Source organism: Parasteatoda tepidariorum, chromosome 5 (assembly GCF_982258835.1).
Source record: "Parasteatoda tepidariorum strain Cologne lab strain chromosome 5, Ptep-v5.0, whole genome shotgun sequence".
NCBI lineage: Eukaryota > Metazoa > Arthropoda > Arachnida > Araneae > Theridiidae > Parasteatoda > Parasteatoda tepidariorum.
The window spans coordinates 27,041,632-27,067,532 of NC_141759.1; the positions used below are offsets into that span (position 1 = coordinate 27,041,632).

The 25,901-nt window shown below is 33.0% G+C and overlaps 1 protein-coding gene across 1 annotated transcript; it reads left to right on the plus strand.

Moving 5' to 3' along the window:
* Positions 1 to 645: 645 nt before the first annotated feature.
* Positions 646 to 25,880, plus strand: LOC107456582 (cytochrome P450 2J1). The gene is made up of 7 exons (XM_087163574.1): positions 646 to 802; positions 14,379 to 14,740; positions 16,419 to 16,752; positions 19,845 to 20,044; positions 22,253 to 22,516; positions 23,612 to 23,785; positions 25,581 to 25,880. The coding sequence occupies exons 1-7, from the start codon at positions 702 to 704 to the stop codon at positions 25,748 to 25,750; spliced, it is 1,605 nt and encodes a 534-aa protein (XP_087019700.1). The 5' UTR covers positions 646 to 701; the 3' UTR covers positions 25,751 to 25,880.
* Positions 25,881 to 25,901: the final 21 nt, after the last annotated feature.

Genomic DNA, 25,901 nt, shown 5'->3' on the forward strand with positions numbered 1-25,901 from the left:
TTTAAATGATTTTGATCACCACTATTCTTAAAAAAATTAAGCATATATAGTAATATGCATTACTATCATGGTTGTCAGCTGATGTTTTTTCAAATACAACGTATTTTTTTGCTTGCAATTGAAATTTTTATTCTATTTTACTACCACTGGGAAAAATTATAATGGAAGGGATTAAAAGTTGGCAGGTATGCAAATAGGAAAATTTTCGTTTAAACATTTAACCTGGTAGCACTCTAGTGTTTAAAAAAATTGAAATTTTTTAATCATTTAGCGTTTATTTTGGTTTATTATTATAACAACGCGGATAGTTATAAATCAAATATTGATTTTAGCATTATTAAAATATTCTGGTAGATTCATAAGTTTTCTTATTCAAAAATTAATGCTAACAATCAAATTATCAATCTTTATCATATTGAAAAAGGATTATTTTCCGAACTTGGAACACTGGCGAGTAATCGGTTCAGTTAAATGACACAATGTAGTCATAGAATTAAATAACTTATAAATAAGCAGGATAGAAAATGTTGAACTCATTATTGACCGTTCATTTGGCATTTTGCTTTCTTTCAAAAATGCATTCTGAAGTCACTGCTCGAAGAACATGAGTAAAAAAAAGATTTAATAAAAATATCAATGGCGAGTTGTTCGAGAGTCACCCACGCCGCAAATGGCCTTCAGTTTCAGCTCGCCAAGGATAAATGAAAACACAATTTATCCTTTTTAGTCATATACAAATAGGCTATCCGCTTTGGAAGTCAGAGAGGTTTCATACACGTTTTAGTGTTCATCATCTGAAGAGGTAGGTTTTTAGAAATGCTTTGCTGTTATAACTTTAAGAAATAAAAAAGAACTTAATTGCAGCTTTCTATTTATTATAATTATTATATTACTTTAAAGATATGGTATGATTTTGCTTGTTTCAATTTCATGGATGCCACGGGCGACTAAAAATGTTAAAAGTGGCGAATTCTATCAAAAGAGATTAAAATTAGCAACTTTTTTTTTAGCATATATTTTTTAATTTATCATTGAAAGTAGATCGATGGAAACTACCAAACAAATGTCTTCACGAAGTGTGGCTTGCATCGCTTCAAGCTCATCATATGTACTTTTGACATTAATTATATTTGCTTAATATAAGGAGTATATTTAACACGTTCACGCCGGGTGTTGCGTATGAAAGCAGGACGGAAAAGAGAAAATACTGGTAGAAGAACTATTTCAATATTAGATAATATTCGGGAGGAGTTAATCTATTCTCAACAATAACAGTTTACTGTAAGGAGATTTATCACGGCGAAGAAGCAATTCAATATAAAAATTGCATCCGTTAAAAACAATTGGTAGTTATGGATTTTTATTATACCCGGAAAAAAAACTAAAAAATGAAATTTATTTGTTACCAGTTTTTACTCCGTTGCGCCGCCCGATGAGACAATCTAGCGTGACCCACCGGTGGGTCACCCCGGCGTGAACGTGTTAATAAGCTCATTGAATTATTAAAAAATATATTTATGGTAGCTGTGGTTATAATTAAATTATGAAGTATTGCAAAGTTTTGCCGGATATAGATCAGGATCATCTCTAAAAAAGAAGAGTTCCCGTCTATAACAAATTATAATAGTGCAAAGATTTGCAAGAGTTCTCAATCTTTAACTGAAAAATGAAAAGCTTTTAAAAAAAAGATTTCGCTTATAGATACGTTCATTTAAGTAACCAAAATGTTATGATGATTATAAACTTACTAAAAGAATTTTTTTACTGCTTTTGCTACTAGTATTTATTTATTATTTTTTAAAAATTTAATTTAAATATTAACTTATGCAATAAAAATAAACTGAAGTCTAAGCAGGGTATTATGAAGTGTGGTGTGAATGATATCTAGTTCTATTTGCAAATAAAGTAATTTTTTCATTAACTATACCCTGGATATAGGTTTTTCATTAGGTTTATTAACATTATGGAATTAGATTTGTAGTTGCATATTAAATCTCTACTCTCATAGAAAGTATTAGGAATTTTATTTCGGTGGGGGAAAATTGAAGTAATAAATTATTCATTTTCAAAAGATTTTTTTCCTTCCTTTTTTTTTAATCGAGTAGAAGTTGGTGGAATTATAACTTAAAAACATAATTGCATTAAAATAACCCTTTGACGCAGATGGGACACCGGTGACCCTCTTATATACTTTTTTTTCTGATGCTCTAATTACAATAATAATATTATGTAATACAATAATAATATTATATAATACAATAATAATATTATATAATACAATAATAATATTAAATATTAATAGTAAAAATGTATTTTGATATTTTTTAATCATAAAAAAAGTCTAATTGTTTTTAAAAAAAAAATCTGTTAGATTGTAGATTGTCGGTATTATATTTGTACGAAAATAGAAAAAAAAGTAGTTTGAAAATTTATATCAATAATTTATTTTGCAAATTAAAAGAAATTTCAATAATAAATAAGTGCAAGTTTGAAAAAAATTATTGTTTGGAAGATTTTACCTTTAACACGGAAAAAGGCACCGATTTTTCATGTTGTATTTCAGAACCATAAATTATTAAAATGCTGAATGTAATATTTTTCACTTATTTTGATCTAAATGAATACAAAATAAAGAAATAAAGTACGAAAAATATGTTTAACAGAAATTCTTCGTCGAAAGGATTAAGAGTTTAAAATCGATGATTAAAAAGTAAAATTTAAGATTTTTATTATTTAATTATTATAGGATTAGTGTTGTTGGTATTTAAATTCGTAGTAGATCGATGATTAAAAAATAAAATTAAGATTTTAATTATATAATTACTATACGATTAATGTTGTTGGTATTTAAATTCGTAGTTCGTGATACTGAAGAGGTTTTCTTGGGCTTTAGCTATTTATGGAGTAAAAACAAATGCTAGCTGCGTTCTTCTTTTTTTTAGGATATGAGTCATGCCTCTCGAGGTCATATGACCGAGTAAAACAACTTAGCGGATCATAAAGAAAATGTTCCACGTGTGTTACGACTAAACGTCTTTCTCGATTGCTTCACATTTAATAATTTTATCGTATAATGAATGCATAATGGTGCATACATCATAATACATGTTTCCAGTTTCCTCTTTCACTTAAATTTTCTCATAAAACAGCCATGTTTTATTTTTTCGTGAGATACGGGTTGACTGAGAAATTGATTTTTGAATCTTGTAATGTATATGTTTTCCTTATAGCAACAATAAATAATATTCGTTCAAACTATTAAGAAATACTATATCTATTAAAGCAGCAATTCCCAATTCAGCTACGCAATCCTAAACGACCAAACTTCTTTTGGCGGTGCGTTGACTTCAAAAAAAAAAAAGTTCATTAACAAGTGTTAATAAACTAACCGGAAATAAAACTATAAATTTAATAGGGAAAAAATTGTTATTGGGAAAAATGCCACTTGCCAATAACAGCAAGGTGAATTCTTGTTTTTCAGTTGCGCCATATATTGCCAAAAATACGTCTATAGCCAAACAGACGTCACAGTCCGTTTTCAGGGAGGACCCAACTTTTTTTTTCTTTGAATGGCAGGCACTGAACTTTATTCGTTTCGCCTTAGAAGATGCCAGAGTTGTTACTCATTTCGCGTTACCCAGTGCGAACCAAAGTCACGGAGGCGAGTAACATTGCCCACGCCACACTGCCACAAACCCGTTCATAGGGAGGGCCACATTCAGTCATCACACACAACGGAGGACAACACAAGAGAGAGACATCCATGCCCAGAGCGGGACTCGAACTCGCGGTCATTGGCTTCGCAGTCAGGAGCGCTAACCGCTCACCCACCTGGCTGGCCATACATCTATTCATTCATCAATAGAAACTTTCTATTAGAAAGTAATTTTGACCTGAACCGGAGAACAATCAATCCCCTACTCAGTACCCCCAGAGGTTTAATTTGTTATGGAAACACGGAGGGAGGATTTTGTGACTCCGTCAGATTTAACGTGTACCACTCACGACGGGCATTCTTCAGTTGGCGGGATTCGAACTCACGAACGCTAGCCCAATATTCAACCAACCAGATTATCCCGGCCCATAGAAGTATTTACAACATAAAAGTCATCAAACTTCTATCACCTTGGTATCAGCAACAAATGAAGAAATATTTCTTTTTTAATTTAAGCAGGGGTGATTTTAGAAGAAATAGATTTGATAACAGACACTGATTTGTTACAGAAGCATTGAAGACTTTGTGACCTGGCAGATTTAACGTGCACCAGTAACGATTTACTACACTTCTAGTCTTCGGGCAGCGGGCATCGAAGTCACGACTTCTTTCACATGGGCAGGGGTGAAAGCGAGACGGAAAAGAGGAAAGGCTGGTAGTAAAACCATTTCAGTTATAGCTAGTTTTGGGGAGGAGTTTACTTATTCTTTTTTTAAATTTTTCAACAATATCTACTTTATCTTGGAAAAGAAGCAGTTTTATATATATGCCAGAATTATAAAAGAAATCTTGATAGTTACAGATATTTCATTTTTTTCGAAAAAAATGCTGGAATGAAATGTTTTACGTACCAGGTTTTTCTCTTTTCCGTCTTGCTATATAAGGGCTTTCACCCATGCACATGGGCCCAACGATGAAATTTTTCTATTGTGTCATTTATAACAGTATTAAAATTTATATAGGACAGTTGAATTTTCAAATCTGCTTCGAATTTTAGTCTAGTAATTTTTGGTGTATGCATAAATCAAACAGAATTAAATAAGCTAAATGGCATAGTTTGAAAATGTTAAAAACGGTGAGAATGGTTATCAGTGATAAATAATATTTTATCCCCGAATTTGGTAACTTATTTTTGAATATTAAAGATAGATGAGAAATACTGTTACAATGGTTTGTAAATAAATATCCTTTTTTAAATTTATTCAATATAATGTTATCGGAAAAAAGTATTTTTTAAATATTTGCTATTTTTTTATTGACATTTTATTTAAATAATTTCAGGAAAAAAATGATAACCTAAATTGTAAATAAATAATCGCTTATTGGATCGATGCAAACCTAATAAAGGTTTCAAAAATCATTTTTGGTTTAAAGAAGAAAAGAAGAAGTCCGAATTCTCGGAACCTCTTTGGCCTTTCCACGGAACACTTTTTGGGAGCCTCTGTACTCTAGGTATTACGGACTTTTAAAATTTTATAAATAAATTATTCTACTTTTAACATTTGTTGAATGCATAGATGATAAAAAACCTTATTTTCCTGCTTACTTTACCGAAGGAGGAAAACATTTATTTCATTAATATTCAATTTCTAAATTAAATCATTGATCTTATATTACCGCTAACGGGAAATATAGCTCTTGTCAACTTGAAGAATAAAATTAGAGAACATCACAAAGATGCATTCAGGGTTACAGCAAGGGTGAAAGAACGAAACGGAAAAGAGATTGTTTAACCCATAGGTTCCCAAAGTGGTCCAAGTGGACCCCGAGGGGTCCATAGGAGACCACACGGGGGTCCACATAGACGTGAAAAGAAAACAGGGGTTCACAAGTTGTAAGTGGGGGTCCACGAAAAAGTTTCTGGTTTTCATAATAAAGAACAAAAATTTTGGCTTGGATTTACCTATCAACGTAGGCAGGTAGCATCATTCACTAGGTAGGTACTCAAAAATATTCGAGACTCAGTTCAAACACATAATTGAATATAACAATAGATAATAGTGCAAGTGTACACCACATGTCGAGACTTGCAAAGTGCTGCCCGTGCTCCCGCTTGCATTTAAATACCATACATGATGACTTCAGAAATAGATTTGAATATATTCTGACGATGGAAATACCACCATGGATCATAACCCCATTTGATGAAACGGAAGAGGCGAATGTGGTATTACAAGAGGAGCTACTTGAGCTCAGCACCAACTGAAGGTGAAATTTAAAAAAGGCTATCAAACATTTTGGCTGCAGGTAGAAATCCCCGAAAAATATCCTGGGCTGTGGGAAATTGCGAGACAATTTTTGATAGCGTTTCCCTCGTCATATCTTGTCGAAAGAAGTTTTAGTGCCGTTACCAACCTGTTAACAAAAAAAAAGGATCAGATTGTACATCACAGAACGGGGAGATTTGAGATTACTTCTTATAAAACTGAAGCCAAATATTGATAATTTGCTGTCAATTCATCAAGTACATCCGTCTCATTAAAAGTATGACTATTTTTTATTGCTGATTTACATTTCAGAGTTCATTGTTGATTTTTTGTCAATTGTTGATTGTTTGTAATAATAAATGTTTATAATTTTGTATAACCACAAGTATTATTTTAATAATTAGGACACAAGAAAATGTGCTACTTTTTTTTTCTTCGTAACTCCCCCAATTTAGGGTGATATTTTTTAGGAGTTTTGGGAATACAGTAGAAATGTAGCAGCAGGGGGTCTACCGAAAATAGTAAAACTTTGAAAGTGGTCCACGAGAAAAAAAAGTTTGGGAACCTCTGGTTTAACCATTTCAACAATGTTCCCGAGGGTCTTATAAATTTTAAAACGTGGTAGCGAAAATAAAACAAATGTCGATATTTAGTTTCTGTGTAACCACCACTAAAAATTGTTTTCCAAAGTATATGAAAATTCAAGTTTCAAAGCCACTTAACGATAAAATGGTATATTAAAATAAAAATATATCTTCTAGAACCTTCATTTACTACCATTACTAAAATTTTTCAAGGACTTGATTTCAGTTATACTGCCCTGCAAAAAAATAAGTAATAAAATAAAATCAACGTGAGCGACAAAAAACCAAAACAATATATCGTCAACTAAATATTTTTTTTCATAACTTTTTCTGGTTTCTAAATTAAAATATTGGCAAACGGGAACGGAATTATGTTATTATTTTTTAAAATCTGGTGGCTAAACTTAAAATTTTTAATTTGCATTAGCTGCTTTAAAATCTTTTGATATTATTAATTTAAAAACTTTCATTTATATTTTTTTCCTAAGTCCTTTTTTATTTAATTTCTAACATTGACTTGCATTTTGAGAATTTTTTTTCCAGCTTCTGCCAATTTTTTCTTCAATTTTATCTTTTCTAATTACTTTCCATCAGGCTTTGAAGTCTTTTGGCCTTAGATTTTCTCTTAATGTTCTTTGACGTAGACAAGTTATGTAATCTTTAGAATAATTTATGTAATTTTTTCCGATATTTCACACACCTAATGATTTGAACTCTTTTTTTCCTACCAGAAAAAAAAAATCTTTTCTAAATTTCTTATATCCACATGTAATAAAAAAATATCCCGGTGGCCGGAATAGCCTGGTAGGGGGCTGGATTTACGTTCGTGTGAACGGGAGATTGAATCCAGCAGGTCAATGACTTCCTGTGTAGTGAATGGAGAATGGTGCACGCTAAATCTGTTGGGTCACAAAGTCCTCCATATTTCCATAACAAATTATACCTCAGGTGGTATTGAATCGGAGATTGATCGTTCTCTGGTTCAGGTCAAAATTACGATTTGTAGATGAATAAATGGATGTATGAATGGGTCCGCCCTATAAACGGGTGTTTCAGAAATCGAATTCTTGGCCATAGATGGTGCAACTGGAAAACAGGAAAAATAGCACCTCTTGCGTTAATGGCTTACGACAACAATCCAGGTAAACAATAATCAACGTTATGTATTTATACCCGTAAATTTGCACGGTCGTTAACCCCTTGGGGACGGGTGATTCAGAAAAGCATTCGCACAAAATCAGAATCAAGTTGTATTTAAATAAAAAACGGTAACTTAAATGTAGTCGTTTCTAATTTTACATACTTACTTTGCTTTTACTTTAATTATTGTTAGTTTAATCATATATATAATCAATGTTAATTCAAAGTATAACTAAATAGTTTTATTTTGAACAAAGTAATGGTGCATTAAATAAATCAAAAAATTATAACTCCGCCTACAAATAAACTGTTAAAGAACTACTTTGGTTACCAGTTTTATCTTTTTACCCTGATTGATACGGATTTATGCTGTCACTTATTTGTGACAGTCGGCGCGAAAGGGTTAAAGAAATTTAAAAACTGGTTGTGAAACAATAGTTAAAGAAGAAATTATTTTCTAAAAATTAAACTACTTAAACATTTAAGAACTAAACTTATTAACAAATCGATCATATCGAAATATTTTTTTAAAATTATGAATTGATTTGTCGTGGTAGATTAAACTTGAAGATTTAATGCGTCAAAACGCTATACTGTTGCTACCACTAAGAAATTTTTTCTGAACCCTTAATGATCGGTTAATTTTCAAGAACACGGTCATAAAAGTGCCGATTTTTTTTTATCCCTGAAAATTATGTATATTTATTTTTAATTTTTGATTGGTTTTTAGCTTGAAATTTTAAAAAATTAAATTTTTAGGAAGCGCCAACATTTAGGGTAGGTTTACTATGACTTAATGTTGGTTTTCCAGCAAGCAGGAAAAATTTAAAAAAATATGTGTTTCAAGCATTAAAATTTTTTCTATTAAACTTACGTATAATATAAATAAAGATTAGTAATTTTTTCTTGTGTGATAAACTTCAAAGCATGAGATACAGAGGCCAACGTCACAATCTGCACAGTAGTACCGAGTTTCCTTCCTACACCTCTTATTGTTTTCATCTCTTCTGATAATACCCTTAAAAATATCTTGGTACTGGTGTGTAAAATGAGAAATAAAATATTTTCCGGACAAAAGAAATAAATCAGTTTTTTTTCTTTTTGGCGCGTTACTACTGAACACTCCAGCCCGGAAATATCACGGGATCGAGAAGGAAGGGGTTAACGGCTACAAGTTGGTAGCTATGCTTATTATTAACCTTTACTATACAATGTGTATTAATACTTTCTGAGAAAATTTACGAAAATTCAATTCTGCTTCCAATTTCATCTGGTGACGTCTTTTTCCGTCTTCTTCTACCTTTGTACTTAGAGTAGTATTTCGTAGGTCTTTTGCATAATCTTCTTTTACTTTCTTACTTATAGTAGTATCTAGTATTTCTTTTACATAATCTTCTTCTACCTTTGTACATATAGTAGTATCTAGTACGTCTTTTACATCATCTTCTTCAACTGTTTCATTCCTTGCAACTAACGCTTCAGTTGTAAAGTTGTTAATTCTGCGGATTCTGTCGAAACCTATCCTAGTTTCAATCCCTCCAAATCTGATTTTCTCGCTTTTGTTTTAGGAAGTCATAATAACTAAATGTTTTAATCTTAGTATATTATTGTGAAATACAGGGGTTGGACAAAATAAAGGAAACACTTTTATACTAACTCTATATAAGCAATCTTTTTTTAGAAACAAATGCAGAGATGTCAACTTGCTCCTCTTTGTAAACAAATATTTTCCAGTGGCAAACGAAATTTAAGTTATTTTTAGTTGAATATTTTTCATTTTAAGTATTATATAAAATGTAACTTTATTGCTGTCATCTCGTGACATTGAGATCGAAAAACCACATTGCCCTTCAGAAACTCCAAGAAAAGCTGAAGGAAATGGAAACCCTGTTTCTAAACTGGAAGTTTAAAGTAAACAGGAAAAAATCGGGACTACTAATTTTTCAACATAAGAGAAAAACCACCCACCCAAAAAATTAAATTGTTTTCTCTAACGAAACTATCCCCATTGTCAAAAGCTCAAAATATCTTGTTCTGGTCAGAAACAGTAAATTTAATTGGAAAGATCAAGTCAAAACAGTTATCAACAGCGCAGTTATTACGGTTATAACAGTTATTACATATCCTTCTTCAGATCTCTAAATAGACAGGGTTAGTCCTACGTCATCAACGACGTCACTAGCTCTCCTCGTTCCAAACAAAGTTTTGAACGGAGCAAACAATATGGCTTTTCTCATGTAGTTAAAAGTGGGTCAACTAAATCTTTGAATATATTAATATAGAGTCGAATTTAACTACTGACATGGCAAGGAAAAGTGTTGCATATATTAATATTACGTTAATCTCTTTTTATGATATTAATTGGAATAGCTTATTAATTGCAAATAATTATGAAAACTTTTTGTATATATGATTGAGAGAATTTGTATTTAATGTTTACCATATAAATTGTATTTATAATCTGGAAATCGGAAATTTGTGAATTTTATTATTTGGAAAAAGTTATTTCTAATTTATGTTTAATTTTTCTTAAAATATGTATATTAAACTGCTGTTTGTAGAAAATGCAACACCATGAAAGAATCATCAGAATCAAATGAAATTTAATGCAGAAACGACTTGTACTGATACAAATAAATGATGAAATTTTCAAAACAAAAGAAACAAATTAAGCGTCCGAAATCAGTATTTGGTGCAGCCACCACGCGCTGCAATAAGTGCTGCTATACGACGTGGCATGGAGTCAAACAGATGTTGAATATCTGCTTGAGGAAGAGAATTCCATATCGCTTGTATGCGCAACCAAAGTTCGTCTTTGGAAACTGCAGGACGCGGATCACGAGTGAGACGCCGACCAACCATATCCCACACGTGCTCAATAGGCGACATATCCGGCGAATAAGCAGGCCAAGGAAGAAGTTGCATGCGTTGTGCTGAACAGAAGTCTCTAACAGTCCGCGCAACATGTGGGCGTGCATTATCCTGCTGAAAGATAGCTCCAGGGATGCCTTGAAGGAAAGGAACGACTTCGGGCTGTAGCACTTCACGGACGTATCTGTTGCTATTGAGATTACCCTCAATTCGTATCAAATTGGATCGTCCATGATACGAAATCGCACCCCAGACCATAACTCCGGGTGTTCGACCACTATGTCGTTCAATAATACACTCAGGAAGGCAGCGTTGACCGGCATAACGTCTAACACGAACACGGCCATCATGGGTCCACAAATTGAAGCGTGATTCATCTGAAAAGACAACTTGGTGCCAATCAGCTCGCCAGTCTCTGTGCTCAAGAGCCCACTGCCGACGCAGCCGTCGATGATCCGCCGTGAGGGGAATCCTGTATAATGGCACCCTTGCACGCAATCCACGGCGCAGCAGACGACGACGAATTGACGAAGCCGACAATTGTACACCTGTAGCAGTAGACCAATGTGCTGCCAGCTGCCTGGAGGAAGCTGTGCGATCATTCACCGCCATGCGGAGCAGGTGTCGATCATCGCGCTCTGACGTCACCTTCTGTCGTCCAGTGCCTGTTTTTCGAGTTGTTCGGTGCTCGTCGGTCCACTGCTTCCAAACTCGCATCACTGTGGAACTGTTCCGCTGCATACGAGCTGCTATTGCGCGATAGGAAAATCCTCCTTCTCGAAGGCCGATTATCCTCCCTCGTTCAAACTCCGTAAGTTGCTTGAATTTCTTATTCTTCCGTCGTGGAGGCATACTCAGGTCTCACTAAACGTTTGCCACTAACAAATAATCATAGACTATTTTCAACGTCCCGCTACAGCACTTTATTTATACGCTTTCAGCATCAATTCAGAGGGCGCTGCGCGCGCCACGCACGCGCGATGGCTCTGAAACTTTATTAATTTGCATAATATCCTATAATTGACATTTGCTGCGAATTTCATTTGATTCTGATGATTCCTTCATGGTGTTGCATTTTCTACAAACAGCAGTTTATATTAAATCAATTTTTTTTATAATATTGAGACAACTTATTAATTGTAAATAATTATGAGAATTCTAAAACAAATTAAAAAGTTATGTAAGAAGCATGAATAAAGTCAGATAAATTAGTGAAAATTATAAAGCATTTTAGATACAAGTTTTTAAAATAGCTCAAATTAATTGGCAAATTTACTAAAATGATAGGAAGTAAAAAAAAAAAAAAAAATTATATAAACAAAAGAGTTGACAGGTCTTAAAACATATTTACAACCAAATTATGAAATAAATATGGATGACTTGAATGTTACGTTCACTGCAACAAATAGAATATTACTATGAAGGTAATTTAAAAAATTTTGATTTAGACTGTCAAATGCAAATTTTATTCTATGAAAAGTGATAACAGTAACATTTGCCAAAATAAAAGCTGTATAACTAAATATGCATACATAAATTAAAGAATTAAGTTTCTAAATTAAAAAATTTCTTAAAAATTTTAATTATATTTATTTGAAATGCATGCGAAATAAATATTATTAAATAAGTAAAATTTAAACATCTATGTGAATACATAGATTAATAAATATGAATGTTAAATAAAAGTTTATGTATGGGATAAGTATGTTTTAAAGAATTCTAAAAAAATTCATGTTGCACTTTCTTATCGAACAAAATAGGAATCTGAGATTTTAAGATAAATTCATATATAACACCTAAAAAAAAATTGTTCCTCTCACATTTTAAAATGAAAATTAGAAATTTAAAATTCTAAAATAATTTAGCTATTCTATATATTAAAATTCTGGAAACTAAACATAATATTGACCCTTTTAACATACCACTACACTGTACTATGATAACACTACACATTAATATAGCACTACACTACTAACGTTAAGAAATAATCTAATATTATTATTAGATAATAGATACCTTATTATCTAATAATAAGGTAACTTAATTTTGTCAAATAATTAATGCATAAAACTATAGTTAAAAACTAATTAATGATGATGTTGACAAATATAAACAAGATAAAATCTCAAGTCAAAATAAATCTGAGTTTAAACTATAACTCTGCGCAGATTTAAAATTAAATAAGTTAGTTACATAATTTATTCCTATTTAGTAGTTAAAAACTAAAGCTTATGAGAATTAGCATCAATAATCAGAAAATCTTAAGCAAACAAAGTTTACAATTACTACAAATTTTATCATCAGACATAATTAAATAAACAGACATATTAGTATTGATATAATTATATATTATAGATTAAATTATATTAAAAAGATAGATTAAAAATTAATAACAAAACGTTTTAAAACAATGCATGCCTATCCATAACTAAAGAAAAAAATTAGATGTAGGTCAAGAATATGTAACAAATTCTAAATAAAATAAGACATTATTTTAAACATGAAACAAGAGTTAAAAATATTGACGCTTAGATTTTTATACATCAAAATTAAAGATAACTTGACCATTTTGAAACTTTTTTTTATAGCATTTAATGCGCTTAACTCGTAAAATCTACTGATACTCCGTATAAAGAAAACTACTTAAATTAGGAATAAGTCCCTTAGAAGCGCTATATAAATTTATTTATTTCAATAATAAACTAAAAATCTTGCCGTCTTAAATTCACATAGGAAATGCCATTGAAATGGTTCGTTCGAAAAATTGTTTGGAACACGTTTGGAAGGAGGCGGGGTTTGACGTCATAAAATACGTCATCACTGTCCCTGTCTATTAGAACTTAGACTTAAACGCTTATTCTACATCTCAATGATCTGTCTTATCCTAACTTACGCATCTCCAGCTTGGTGTAACATTTCCACATAACTGCAAGAGAAACTCAAAAGATGCAAGAATAAAATACTCCGAAAAAAAATACAAGCAAGATGGTTTATCCGAAATAAGAACATACATTGCGATCTCAACATAGATTTTTTTTAGATTATCATATTGCAAAGCTAAATTGCAATTTTTTTTTAAAAAAAAATATCATAAATTGTACCACAGCAGGATTTAATGAAATTTTTACTTTTGAAAACATGAGAGAAGACATAAATCTCAGGTCAATAGCAGCTTATTTTTGTAGCAACGCATCTTTATCTAAAGCACAAAATATTTAATTTCCTTTTCACTCCAATTTCTTTTCCAATTACCAAAAAGAGCCACCTTGAAGATAAAATTTCAAGATGGATGGGAAAAGGGTTGCTAACGGCCTCAGGTGCCCAGATATATTTTGATGATCATGATCATGATGCAGTCCTCTCGTGCGTGGTGACACTTATGAAAAGTACGCGTAATTATCCTTATTCTACAAGTTTTACTATTTAATTCTCTACCTATTTCATTATAACGTTTGCAAAAAGCGGAGCAGTTGGCATGCCTGCATATGTTTTGGAAGATTTTACACGGCAAATCTGTTGGCATAATTTAAAAGATCATGTTTGAAGCTTTTAAAAATGGTGTCCTCCTTATCCGTGTAAACTTAGTATCGTTTTTCAATGTCACTGTAATTAACTTCTTCTAGTTTACATAGACTTAGTATAGAAGTATTTGCATTATTTTGTTAACAACCTGTATTAACGATACTTAAAGGTTAGGTTTGCTTCGAGTATTGTTTCAAAGCTAGAATTAATCATTTTAAAGGACAACTGACCCCTTAAAATGTGTAACTCCTACGTTTTGAAAGTAAATAGCATAGTTGTTTTACATTAATAAATAATTTTAGAATTATTTTCTTAAGCTCTGTTTTCAATTTTTTTTAGGACTCGCACAATGCAACTAAGCGCTTCTGAACTTGCCAACAATATATCCTCGTTCTACATTGCCATTGCAGTTGTTGTTCTAAGTTTTTTGTATTATCGCTACAAAACGAAAGGAATACCTCCTGGACCAACAGGAGTTCCTTACCTCGGTTTGTGGCCGATTCTGAGACATGACATATGCCATCTGCAACTTCAGGAATATGGAAAAAAGTATGGAGATATCTTCAGCTTCACCTACACAGGACGCTTGCTCATTCATTTAGGAACAACTAAAGCAGTCAAGGAAGCTCACATAACTAAATCCGATTGTTTCTATGAAAGGCCGGATACTTTTAACCTTATTCACTACTTTTTAGAAGGAGGTTTGTCTATTGTATATGTATCTGTACAAAATATTTATCTATGCAAATTTTTACATTAACCATTTGATAAACTTTATTGGCCATTTACCATTATGCATTTCACTTTAAAGCTTCATTTAAAAATGAATATGCAAATCCTTTCTCAACCCAGGTACTTAAATTCTACAACGAGAAAAAGTGGGGATCATCAGAAAAAAAAAATTATTTTTTTCTTACAAGAGTAAAATTAGTTGTTAAATTACTGTTCTATTGCTGGATGCTGGATATTGGGGTTATCTCAGCGTTTGGTGCGAAGCGCCACTAACCGATTCATCGAATCTGTTTTGTCGTATTCTAGGAGGTCCTAAATATCATTGAAGTTGTAGTATGTTGCAACAACAAATCAAGTTCTTAAAGAAGTAAATCTTTAGTTTTGAAGTGAAAATCATCTTTGGAATGGGGAGATCCCCTTGAGTAGAGTTGTATGATAAAGTTAATAGTACATATTTTGATAGTATGCAGTCTGAGCATAAAAAGGCGGTAATTGGGTTGAAATTCGAATTATCACGGATTATATCAATATCGAACAACTTATTGAAATCTGAGTTAAGTTACTGTTAAATTTTGGGTTATTATTATACTTATGTTATGTTAGTATATTATTAACCTGGTATACCTCAGTATACTTGGATTAGTATATACTTATATTATTATATTAACTTATATTAGTACACCATCTGGATTTACTTGTAATTCACTTATATTAGTCACTTATTTTCTATTCAGTATGCTATCTTCTTTAAAAAGATTCAGCACTACAGATGACTCATCTCAACACACGGGTCAAAGTAGGTCATCGAAGTCAAACATCACTGTCTGCGATCAGTGAGAGAGAAAGGACGATCAATTTGATCAGATTTTGAAGAGACCGAGAGTGTATGGTATCGCGAACTGTTGTATCGTATAGTGTGAGTGTGGGTCGCGTGCTAGCAAAACGGATAAACTATTATCTTCGTAGAGGCTCAAAATTGTGATGGTGTCTTCTCGGATCAACCTCAGAGATGTATCCCAGACCAATAGCTCATTGAGCAGCTCTAGTGCAAGAAAATTAAGTACTTCTTTTAATACCTAAAAAAAAGAGTCGTGGTGAGTCAGGAGATAGAAAATTCGCCTCCACTGAGATGAACCGGGGTTCGATTCCCAGCGATGGCTGGTCGATACGAATTCCTCACTCGGTTCGCACCAACCACAATGCTGACGTAAAATATCCTCAGTGGTAAATGGATCATGGATTAGAGTCCCCTTGCCGTCAGGCTAACCGTGGGAGATTTTCGTCATTTTCCGTCTCAATGTAGCGCAAATCCGGGGGTTAGTTGTCTCAAAAAGTCCTTCACGAAGGCAAAATTTATTCTAATACTTGATCCTGAAGTTCCCTTGTCTTCTGGATTAAGTTCGAAATTACAAGGCTACGGAGTTGAACATTAGAAGTTGTAAACCCAAAGTTGGATCGACTGTTCGACAACGTTTAGAAAACAAAATGAAATACTTAAAAAGACTCGTTGAATTTTGCCAATGCTTATTTTTTCATTTACAATTAGTTTGTTGAGCTTGGCTTAATTATTATCTTACAAAATTTCGGTTTTCTGCACTACTGTCCCGTTTTTTGTTACTATTTCTAATTGTAACTGTCAATTTCCAGGTGTTCCCAGTCTGAAAGGAGAAAAATGGAAGACAGTGAGAAAGTTCTTCGTTCAACAATTCCGAGAGCGTGGGATGACAACTATCAAGGAGAGTTTCTCTGGTCCAATCTATGACACAGTTCGAGAAACCATTGACGATCTCAGGAAAGCGAATGGTCAACCAGTTGACATCGCAGGAATACTTCTGACGAAATGCAACAAAATAATGCGCCAAACACTCTTTGGTAATGACGGCATGACTGAGCAAGAGCTCACAGATTTTTGCAATGCATATTTCGCAAACTTAATGAGCCAAACCAGCGTAAACCTTCTTCTTGTTGGATACTTCGCTAAGTATGTATTTTCATTAAATTAAATGATTTATTGTAACATAGTTGATAGCTTAAGAGTTTATTTTTATACTTAAATGTAGTAATAAAGTTGATTTTTTTAAAATTAATTCTTAAAGTTATATGGGGTCCCGCAGTGGACTGATCGTTAAGACACGGTTCCCATCAGATCACCGAAGTCAAGCATCACTGGCTGCGGTCAGTGTGCGGGTGGGTGACCACTTGGATCAGTCTGCGTAGGGACCGAGGGTGTGCGGTATGGGTCCTCGTTAAACTGTGCTACCGTAAAGTGCTCGACTTCGCGTGCAGGTCGTCGGGCTACCGAAGCGGAGGTGCCATCCCCTCTGCAGAGGATCAAAATTGTGATGGCATGTCCTCGGATCATCCTCAGGGATCTTTCCCAGACCGTCGCCAATAGCCCATTGTGCAGCTCTAGTGTGACGTAAATGAACAACAACAACAACAACTAAAGTTATACATGGGGGAGATTTCCGTATCCTGGTCTGTGGCAGAATAATCGCCAAGTCTTCGAAACTTCCGGGCAGCGGTCCGCGAGAAACTAAAAGAAAAAACATCACAGAAAGGGACCAACTCGAAAGGTGTAAACTCGTAACCCCCGCTGATCAAACATCTACATGTTTATTTATTATTATTTTTTTAAATAGCAAGTTAAAAATCTATTTGGCGATTGTAGTTGACGCAACAGATCACGCTACGGAAATATCCCTGTCATATGTTTTATTTAATTTCCCGTGGGGGCAGAAAATTTGAAGTTAATTATTAAACAAGAAAATCTCTCGGAATTGTGGTTATCGTATGCTTATTCACCTATCTACTAAATTACAAAGCCCCTGCTGGGTAAGGGGTATCTATTTCTTCATCATAAATGTGGGGAATATAAAAGGATAAGCAAGGAATAATGCAAAAGCAAATCTATTTAGATAAAGAGTCAAAGCAATTCATTAACCTCTTCAAACCTAACGTATTTTGACTAAGCATTGCCTAAAGTTTGTTTTAAACTGGTCACTAAAATTTAAAAATTATGCATGCTTTGAAGTGTTTATATCTGTTAAAAATATTTTCATATTGTTTATAGTGGTGTGAAAACTTAGAAACTGATTTTTATAAAACTAAGGTAGAAGTTAACTTTGAGCAGTCTTGAGAAAAGTTTGTCAACATTCTTTAATTTTTCGAAATTCTAGCTACCCTGTATTTGATGAGTTTGAAGAGTTTAAAACTGAAGTGGAAATAATTTATCCATTCGTAAAAAAAGGGAATGATTTAATTTATTTTTATATTTTCTGAAATTCAAAATAACTGATAAAAATCGAGCACTTAAAGATATAAATATATTGCAATTTATGTAAATATATTACAAATATATCTTGGGCAATTTTTATCCCACCATCACTGAAAGATAGACACTTTAACTACTACGGTTCCCCGTAGTTTCAGAAAATATTTTTTCCAGTGGTCGTTAGTGTAATATCAGATTAGCAAGGGTATGTCAGCTATTAAATCAGATAATATAAAATTAGAATTAAAAGAATTTTATCCACCACTAAACACAAATAATTTAAACAGATATACATATAAGGCCATATAGACGACTGCTTTTTTGGGGCCTCCCTGGCCGAGCGGTATCACCCGTCAAACGCAGTGTGAAGCGTGGAGGTGGCGGGTTCGAATCCCGTCGTAACCCTGGATGTATTCTTCGTGATCTTCTTCAAAAATTATGCAACCACAATGAGTATCAAAATAAAATCTTCCTGATTTATAATTACCAGAAAAAAGTAGCATAAACAAAGTTAGTATTTCATCCAGTCGTCGTCGTCGTTGTTCATTTACGTCGCACTAGAGCTGCACAATGGGCTATTGGCGACGGTCTGGGAAACATCCCTGAGGATGATCCGAAGACATGCCATCACAATTTTGATCCTCTGTAGAGGGGATGGCACCCCCGCTTCGGTAGCCCGACAACTTGCACGCGAAGTCGAGCACTTTACGGTAGCACAGTTTAACGAGGACCAATACCGCACACCCTCGGTCCCTACGCAGACTGATCCAAGTGGTCACCCACCCGCACACTGACCGCAGCCAGTGATGCTTGACTTCGGTGATCTGATGGGAACCGTGTCTTAACGATCAGTCCACTGCGGGACAGTATTTCATCCAGAGTAAAAACTTTAAGGTCCACATAAAAACTAACATATAAAAAAATAATAAAAACAATTTAAAATTGTGCAATTACAGTTACACAAAGAACAATTATGCAAGATGCTTGCATGAGATTCATTTTTTCAAATTCATTTCTCAAAATTTTTTCAATTGATTCATTTTTTCAATTCTAGTTTTAATGGATTAAACTAGTTTTTGACATGAAGTTCGGCGGGTCTGTTTAACTTGATTTCAACACCATTGATACAAAATGCTTCCCATTTGCATTAACTCTTAGTGCTAAGCCACTCCATAAGTTCTCTATTGGGTTGAAATCTGGTGACTTAGCTGGCCATTTCAAAGTTTCAACAATGTTTACATAAAACCAATTTTTTAAATTTTACTTGAATGAGTAGTTGCCTACTATATCCAATTTTCTCTGCCAAAAAATTCTGCTTTAGTAAAGGTTGACTTTTGGTAAAGACATTTGAAGGACATTTTGGTAAGCTCGGAAATTCATTTCCCCCGAAACGACAGCAACTGTAAGCAGGACATCTCCTGATCATTACAGAGCCTACGCCTGATGGGCACTTACGAAATATTTCGTTTTCTTTTCCAAAATCATGCCAATAGTACTTGCATCTATTATTTGCATCAATGGGTTTTCGAAAAAAAGGAATGGAACATTGTCGATTAAGCGATTAATTATATTGATCATAGATTATTATTGAACTTTTGGATTGGTAGCAGTAGCTGGAGATTTACTAAATTATTTTAATGTTCTTACATAATTATTTTAATATTATTATAATATTCAAAAAATGGGAAATAAATCTCCAAGTGTTAGTAAAATAAATCAGAATTTAATTTGAAGTTAACAAGTAGAAGACGACGTTAAAATATAAATTTTAACTGTCATGTTCATTTTTTTTACTATAGGTATTTTCTTTTCCCATTTCATATGAATGTAAAGGAAGCTAAAAAAGTTCATATGACCATGATTGACATGTTAACAACGGTAATTAACAGGCGCAAAGCAACTTACGATGAAAATAATATACGTGATTGCATTGATGCTTTCTACTATGAAAAAAAGCAAAGAGAATTAAAGAAAGATCCCACAGCTGAATATTTTACAGGTAGGTATTTTTTACTCCTTAGTCACCAAAACATTTTCTACTTTGAAATAAATAAATATAAAGCAAGTACGATGCTTGCAAATTATAATTAAATAAGCAGCTTTAAACTCTTTCTGACTTGGGAATGGATACGTAAGTGTCGATGTACAAATTACCAACATTCAGTTAAATGCTTAATTATTTTGTAGAATGCATTTTGTTTTTAGACAAAACATAAAATTACTATATTCTAGCGTAATCCCTGTATCGAAGTTCCTAGATTTTGCATTTCTCATTCTATAGAATGTCTCAGCAGTAAAACATTAATTGTTTCATACTTTACCGATTAGTCATTAGTTAATCAGTCGAATACATAGGCAAGCATGCCAACTTACTTCGCTTCTTTTTTTTTCAAAGTTACAAAATTTAAACTATTTTTATATTAGCATTTTTCATTTTAACCAGTGAGGACGAATGCAACCTAAACTCAGCTGAACAAATTAATAGCATGTTTAAATAAAATACTAAATAACGAACGCTATAAATGATACTATGCACCATGACCTCAAATACAATACAATAGATAAACAAAAGCCATACAATAGATAAACAAACAGCCAAATTAAACATAAAATTTTACTAAAAAGCAACCTCTTGCTGGGAGCCAACTTCAACGAAAGCTTCGTATTTGAAAACCTAATAGACCTAGAAGACAACCTAGATAACCTAGAAGACAAGGTCATTAGGCCGATTGCTGTGACGTAACAATTAAAGGTACATAACCTCATCTTCATTATAGAAGCTGCATTATCGCTCAAGATGAACTTTTTAAAATTATTTATGACTCTATAGTTTAATCGCCACGTCCTATATAACTACATAGTCATAACTGAATGTTCATCTGACATCAAGGATGCTCCTTTTAATCCATTTGCATTCCTACCACTTCATCGAATTATCACATTAAAGTTCAAAATGAATGGGTAAAGAGAGCAGCAAGCCACCTCAGGCACACAGATATTTTTTTATTTAGTTCAGTATTTTATCCTTTTAAGTAATTTTTTCACCACTACACATCGAAAATTCTAAGTATCATATGAAATGCAACTTTATTACAAATATATTGTGGTAAAACTTTTAAAGAGTTGGCTGTTGTTGTTGTTACTTTACGTCGCACTAGAGCTGCACAATGGGCTATTGGCGACGGTCTGGGAAACATCCCGGAGGATGATCCGAAGACATGCCATCACAATTTTGATCCTCTGCGGAAGGGATGGCACCCCCGCTTCGGTAGCCCGACGACCTGCGCGCGAAATTAAAGAGTTGGCGTAATCATCCTTATTCTGCAAGTTTTGAGCCGCGATGGCTCAGGGGATAGAGCCTTTCTATGAGGTGAACCGGGTCCGAATCCCAGCGATGGCTGGTCGATACGAATTCCGCATCCGGCTTGCACTGACGTGAAATATCCTTGGTGGTAGACGGATCATGGGTAAGAGTCCCCTTGCCGTCAGGCTAACCGTGGGAGGTTCTCGTGGTCTTCTTCTCCATGTAACGCATAGTTCCATCAAAAATTCCTCCCCGATGGCAAGTTTTTCCCGATACTTGATCCAAGAGTTCCCTTGTCTTTTGGATTGAGTTCAAAATTACAAAGCTACGTGGTTGAACATTAGTATTCGTAAACTCAAAAATTGGGTCAGCTGTTCAACGACGGTTATAAAAATAGTATTAAAAAAATCTGCAAGTTTTACTATTTAATTCGCTACCAATTTATTAAAACTTTTGCTGAAAGCGAAGTAGTTCGGATCTCTGCAAGGTGAAAAAAATTAATTATTCCATACATCATACTTTCCGATTGATTTTTAACAAAATAAAAAATTTTTTTTCTATGCTTTGCCTGAGGGTTGTATAAAATGTATGTAAGCTTTTTATTAGTCATTTAATGAAATTAATTTGAATGTTGAAAATATTAAACCGTTTCGTACTTTGGCGTTCTAAAGAATCCCTTGGAAATTTGTTAAACATTAATCATTTCATATTTAGCCTGTCGATTCTAGGTATACAATTAGAATGTCGAATATCATACATTTAAAGCAACTCATACAATGTATGTTTAATCATATTTAGCCAGTCGATTCTAGGTATACACTATAGGCCGAATATCATACATTTCTAGCAACTCAAACAATGTATGTTTAAATTTGCAAACTTATTAAACGATGTTATTTTCAGATAAGGCTCTGTTGAAATCTTTGATTCAAATTGTGGGTGATGGAGTGCTGGCTCTGGCGATATTTCTTAGCAATTTTATTCAAGCTGCTGTTGTAAATCCGGAAGAGCAAGAAAAAGTCTATCAGGAGCTCTTAGAAGTGGTGGGTCCAGATAGAAATCCCGAACTAGATGACAAGAGCAAACTAACTTATACTAATGCCTACATCTCAGAGGTCTTCAGAACATCGGGAGTATTCACCGTCTTGGCAAGCATGGAGTGTAGTAGTAAGTATTGTTTGTAAAGTTAATTTTTGAAAAATCGGTATTGATCCTATCTATAAATTAATGAAAACTACGTTATTTGCTTATATAAATAAAAACAAAGAAACTGGATTGGTAAGATATTACTTGATTTAAAATTTTATTCACTTACAAAATAACTATTTGGAAATAACAGTCGACTTTTTTCAAGCACGTCCTCTTCGACGTCAAATATAAAATTTTCAAACTGTGAAGTTTGAAAATAAGAAAATTTTGCAGTTGTAACTCCTTTCTTCCATTTTACGCACACAAAAAAATAAGTCTAGTAAGTTTTGAAAAATGCGTCCATTATCAAAATCTATAAATTAAATCAGAATCTGTTATAATTTTTTTTTTTTTTTTAAAATAAAAAAAGGCAATCTATTTCGAAATGTCGAGTGATCGATCATGTTATTTATTTCCTCGATTTTGTGAAATAGTCATCATAACTTGACTGTCTTTAGAGCCAGAAATAGCAAGTTTCGACTGCAACTCCAGCAGAAGTTCATTTGGAACATTAAGCGGCTGAGCACGGCGCTTCATGGAACATAATAAATTATTTGCTGCGAAGAATCCCCACAACGCTCCAATTTGCAGATCCCAGCCTGTCGCAACTCGTGCTGGTTGAATAATGCTATTTTTATAATCATTTTTTAATAAATTCTCGTCTCACCTTCATTTTTTGAACATACTATTTACCAAGAATTCATATTTCATAGCATTTACTAATGTCAAAATTTTTAACTTTACTCATTTTATTCAATGATGCGGTTCATTTACGTCGCACTAGAACTGCGCAATGGGCTATTGGCGACGGTCTGGGAAACATCCCTGAGGATGATCCGAAGACATGCCATCGCAATTTTGATCCTCTGCAGAGGGGACGGCACAACAGTTTCAGTAGCCCAACGACCACGCGAAGTCGAGCACTTTACGGTAGAACAGTTTAACGAAGACCAATATTTATTCAATGAACGACAAAAAAAAAAGCTTTCTATCTCACTTTACCATGGGAACTTAAGATTGAATACATAAGCGATTATTAAGATCTTGAAAAATCTAATGCTGTTTACTTTGTAGAGGAAACAACACTTGGTGGTTACAGAATTCCAAAAGGAGCCATTACTGTTTATAACTTCTGGTCAGCACACATGAACCCTGATGATTATGATGAACCTGAGATATTCAAACCGTCCAGATTTATTGCCAAGGATGGGCAAAAGAAACCAGATCTTCTGTCACTATTTGGAATAGGTGAGATTTAATCACCCACCCAAGATGGGTAAAAATCTCCAATGGTACAGATTATAAACTTGACGCTATTCAAAGCTTAATATCTCAGCATAATAAGTAATTTCTTTTTAATACAAACATGATGGGTAAAAATCTTCAGTTATAGATTACAAGTTTAATTCTAATCAAAGCAGTAAAGTTCAATAACTTATTATAATTTAGCATCTTTTTCCTTGTTTATTTTTGCTTTACTCCTGGTGCAAGTCGTGCACCCTCATACGTTAGTGTTGGCATAATGTTCAGGTATCGAGATTAAGTTCAGTTTGCAAATTATCATTCAGATTGAAATTTTGAAGGTTGGTAAATTGTTAACAAGGTAAGAAGTGTTTTATAACGGTTCTTTTTTTTCAAATGACAATTCTTACGTCTTTAAACACAAATAATAAATCAGATAACAAATACAAGAAATAATACTCAAGAGTGTCTCAAAACACAATGATCACGTTGAGAGCCAAATGGTTTCAAAATACACCAAAAACAGTTACCTGGAAGTATAGGCAGTCAAGAGCTTGCAGCGCTTCCTACTGTAGAAAACATGATCCATAGCGAAACTTAAAAAAATTATGCTGTTTCCATTCTAATTGTTGCTTAAAGGAAATACAAATGTTTAAAATCTTATCGAATTTATAACATTTAATATGCATAACAACATTTTGTTTGTCAAAGGCGTTTTCTAAATGTAAATTTTTTTAAACATTTGTTGCGATGTGCCATTGTGGAAACTCAGAAGTTAACTAACACATTTTGTGATTTAAGATTGATAATCCCACATTTCATTTTTATGTTTAATTCAAGAATTCACTTACAAGAAGATATTTTCCCCCAATCAGTGCACACTAAAACATCCATATTTTCAAATTTCCCCCCTTTAATATGAGGGTTGACTGGTGACAATTAATTCATTTAATTGCATCGATATGGTGTCCAGTGAGAAGATATTTTCAAATTCCTTGACTTTTCCCTGTAAGTCTGCAAATAATATTTAATATTGAATTTCATTAAATAAAAGAAAACTTTATCAATTAAAATATATAATCAATCAGAGAAAGATAAAAAATACTAACGAACAGATTACTATTATAAAATAAACACTATGTATTTGAAAATTATGTATGTATTTATTCTAGACCTTAAAAAGGGCAGGGTGCTAGAAACTGCAAAAGGCATTATATCACCCTAAAAAGAACCCCTATCACAAAAAGTATTGCATTTCACAAAAATCTGCATAGCTTTTAAAAAACCGAAAATATGCTAAGTTTTTAATCTTATCATTAAAAAAAAAAATCTTATTTTCAAAGGGATAGTTGAACTTACAAATAATTTTGCAGTTAAATTAGCACATTCTATAAACTGTTTTAAAATGGGCAATTTGAAATGTAAGTAATAATAACGTTTTTAAAATATCGGGATTTCAAAAAAGATAATATAATGGCTGAAAAATGATAAGTAACCATAATAACTGCCGAAAAAGGGATCATAATTTAATATGGATTTGAATTGTAATTGTCGCGAATTGAGCGCGTAAAAAATTAATAACTAAAGCACGAATGCCCTTTTTTACAAGTGCATGGCAACTAAATAACAATAAGGAAGTAAATGAAAGAAAAATCCTAAGGAGAGAAAACAAAGTTTAAGTTATCACAAAGAACATAATACATTATTATAAGTATTTACACACAAACAATATAAATGTATGAGCAATGCACTTGCACTGGAGATTACTATTTCATTGAATTGATTTTTCTTTCTTTTATAGGCAAGCGAGCTTGCATGGGAGAAGGTTTTGCTATGTTACAAGTGTTTCTTTTTATAACAACTGTGTTGAAGAATTTCCGTTTGACAAAACCTGAAACAAAAGTGAAAGAACAATCTGAATTGTTCTTCCTTTTTGAGAAAATGGAAGTATGTGCTCATCCGAGGAATTAACTTTTCTAGGGAAATTTTTATAAAGGTAGTTTGCAGACTAATTTTTATCAAACCATTACTAACAATGTAGACAGTGTGAGGTTTATCATAGATGCATAAAAGTGTTCAATAAAATATCAATTCAAATGTATATTGAATGTTTGCCATTTTA

Bases quoted from the DNA above. Each gene is read 5' to 3' on its own strand.
- LOC107456582 (XM_087163574.1), top strand. From the start codon at position 702: ATGAAAACACAATTTATCCTTTTTAGTCATATACAAATAGGCTATCCG. The intron at 14,741-16,418 runs GTTTGTCTATTG...GTCAATTTCCAG, and splicing joins TCACTACTTTTTAGAAGGAG to GTGTTCCCAGTCTGAAAGGA. The intron at 20,045-22,252 runs GTAGGTATTTTT...TGTTATTTTCAG, and splicing joins CACAGCTGAATATTTTACAG to ATAAGGCTCTGTTGAAATCT.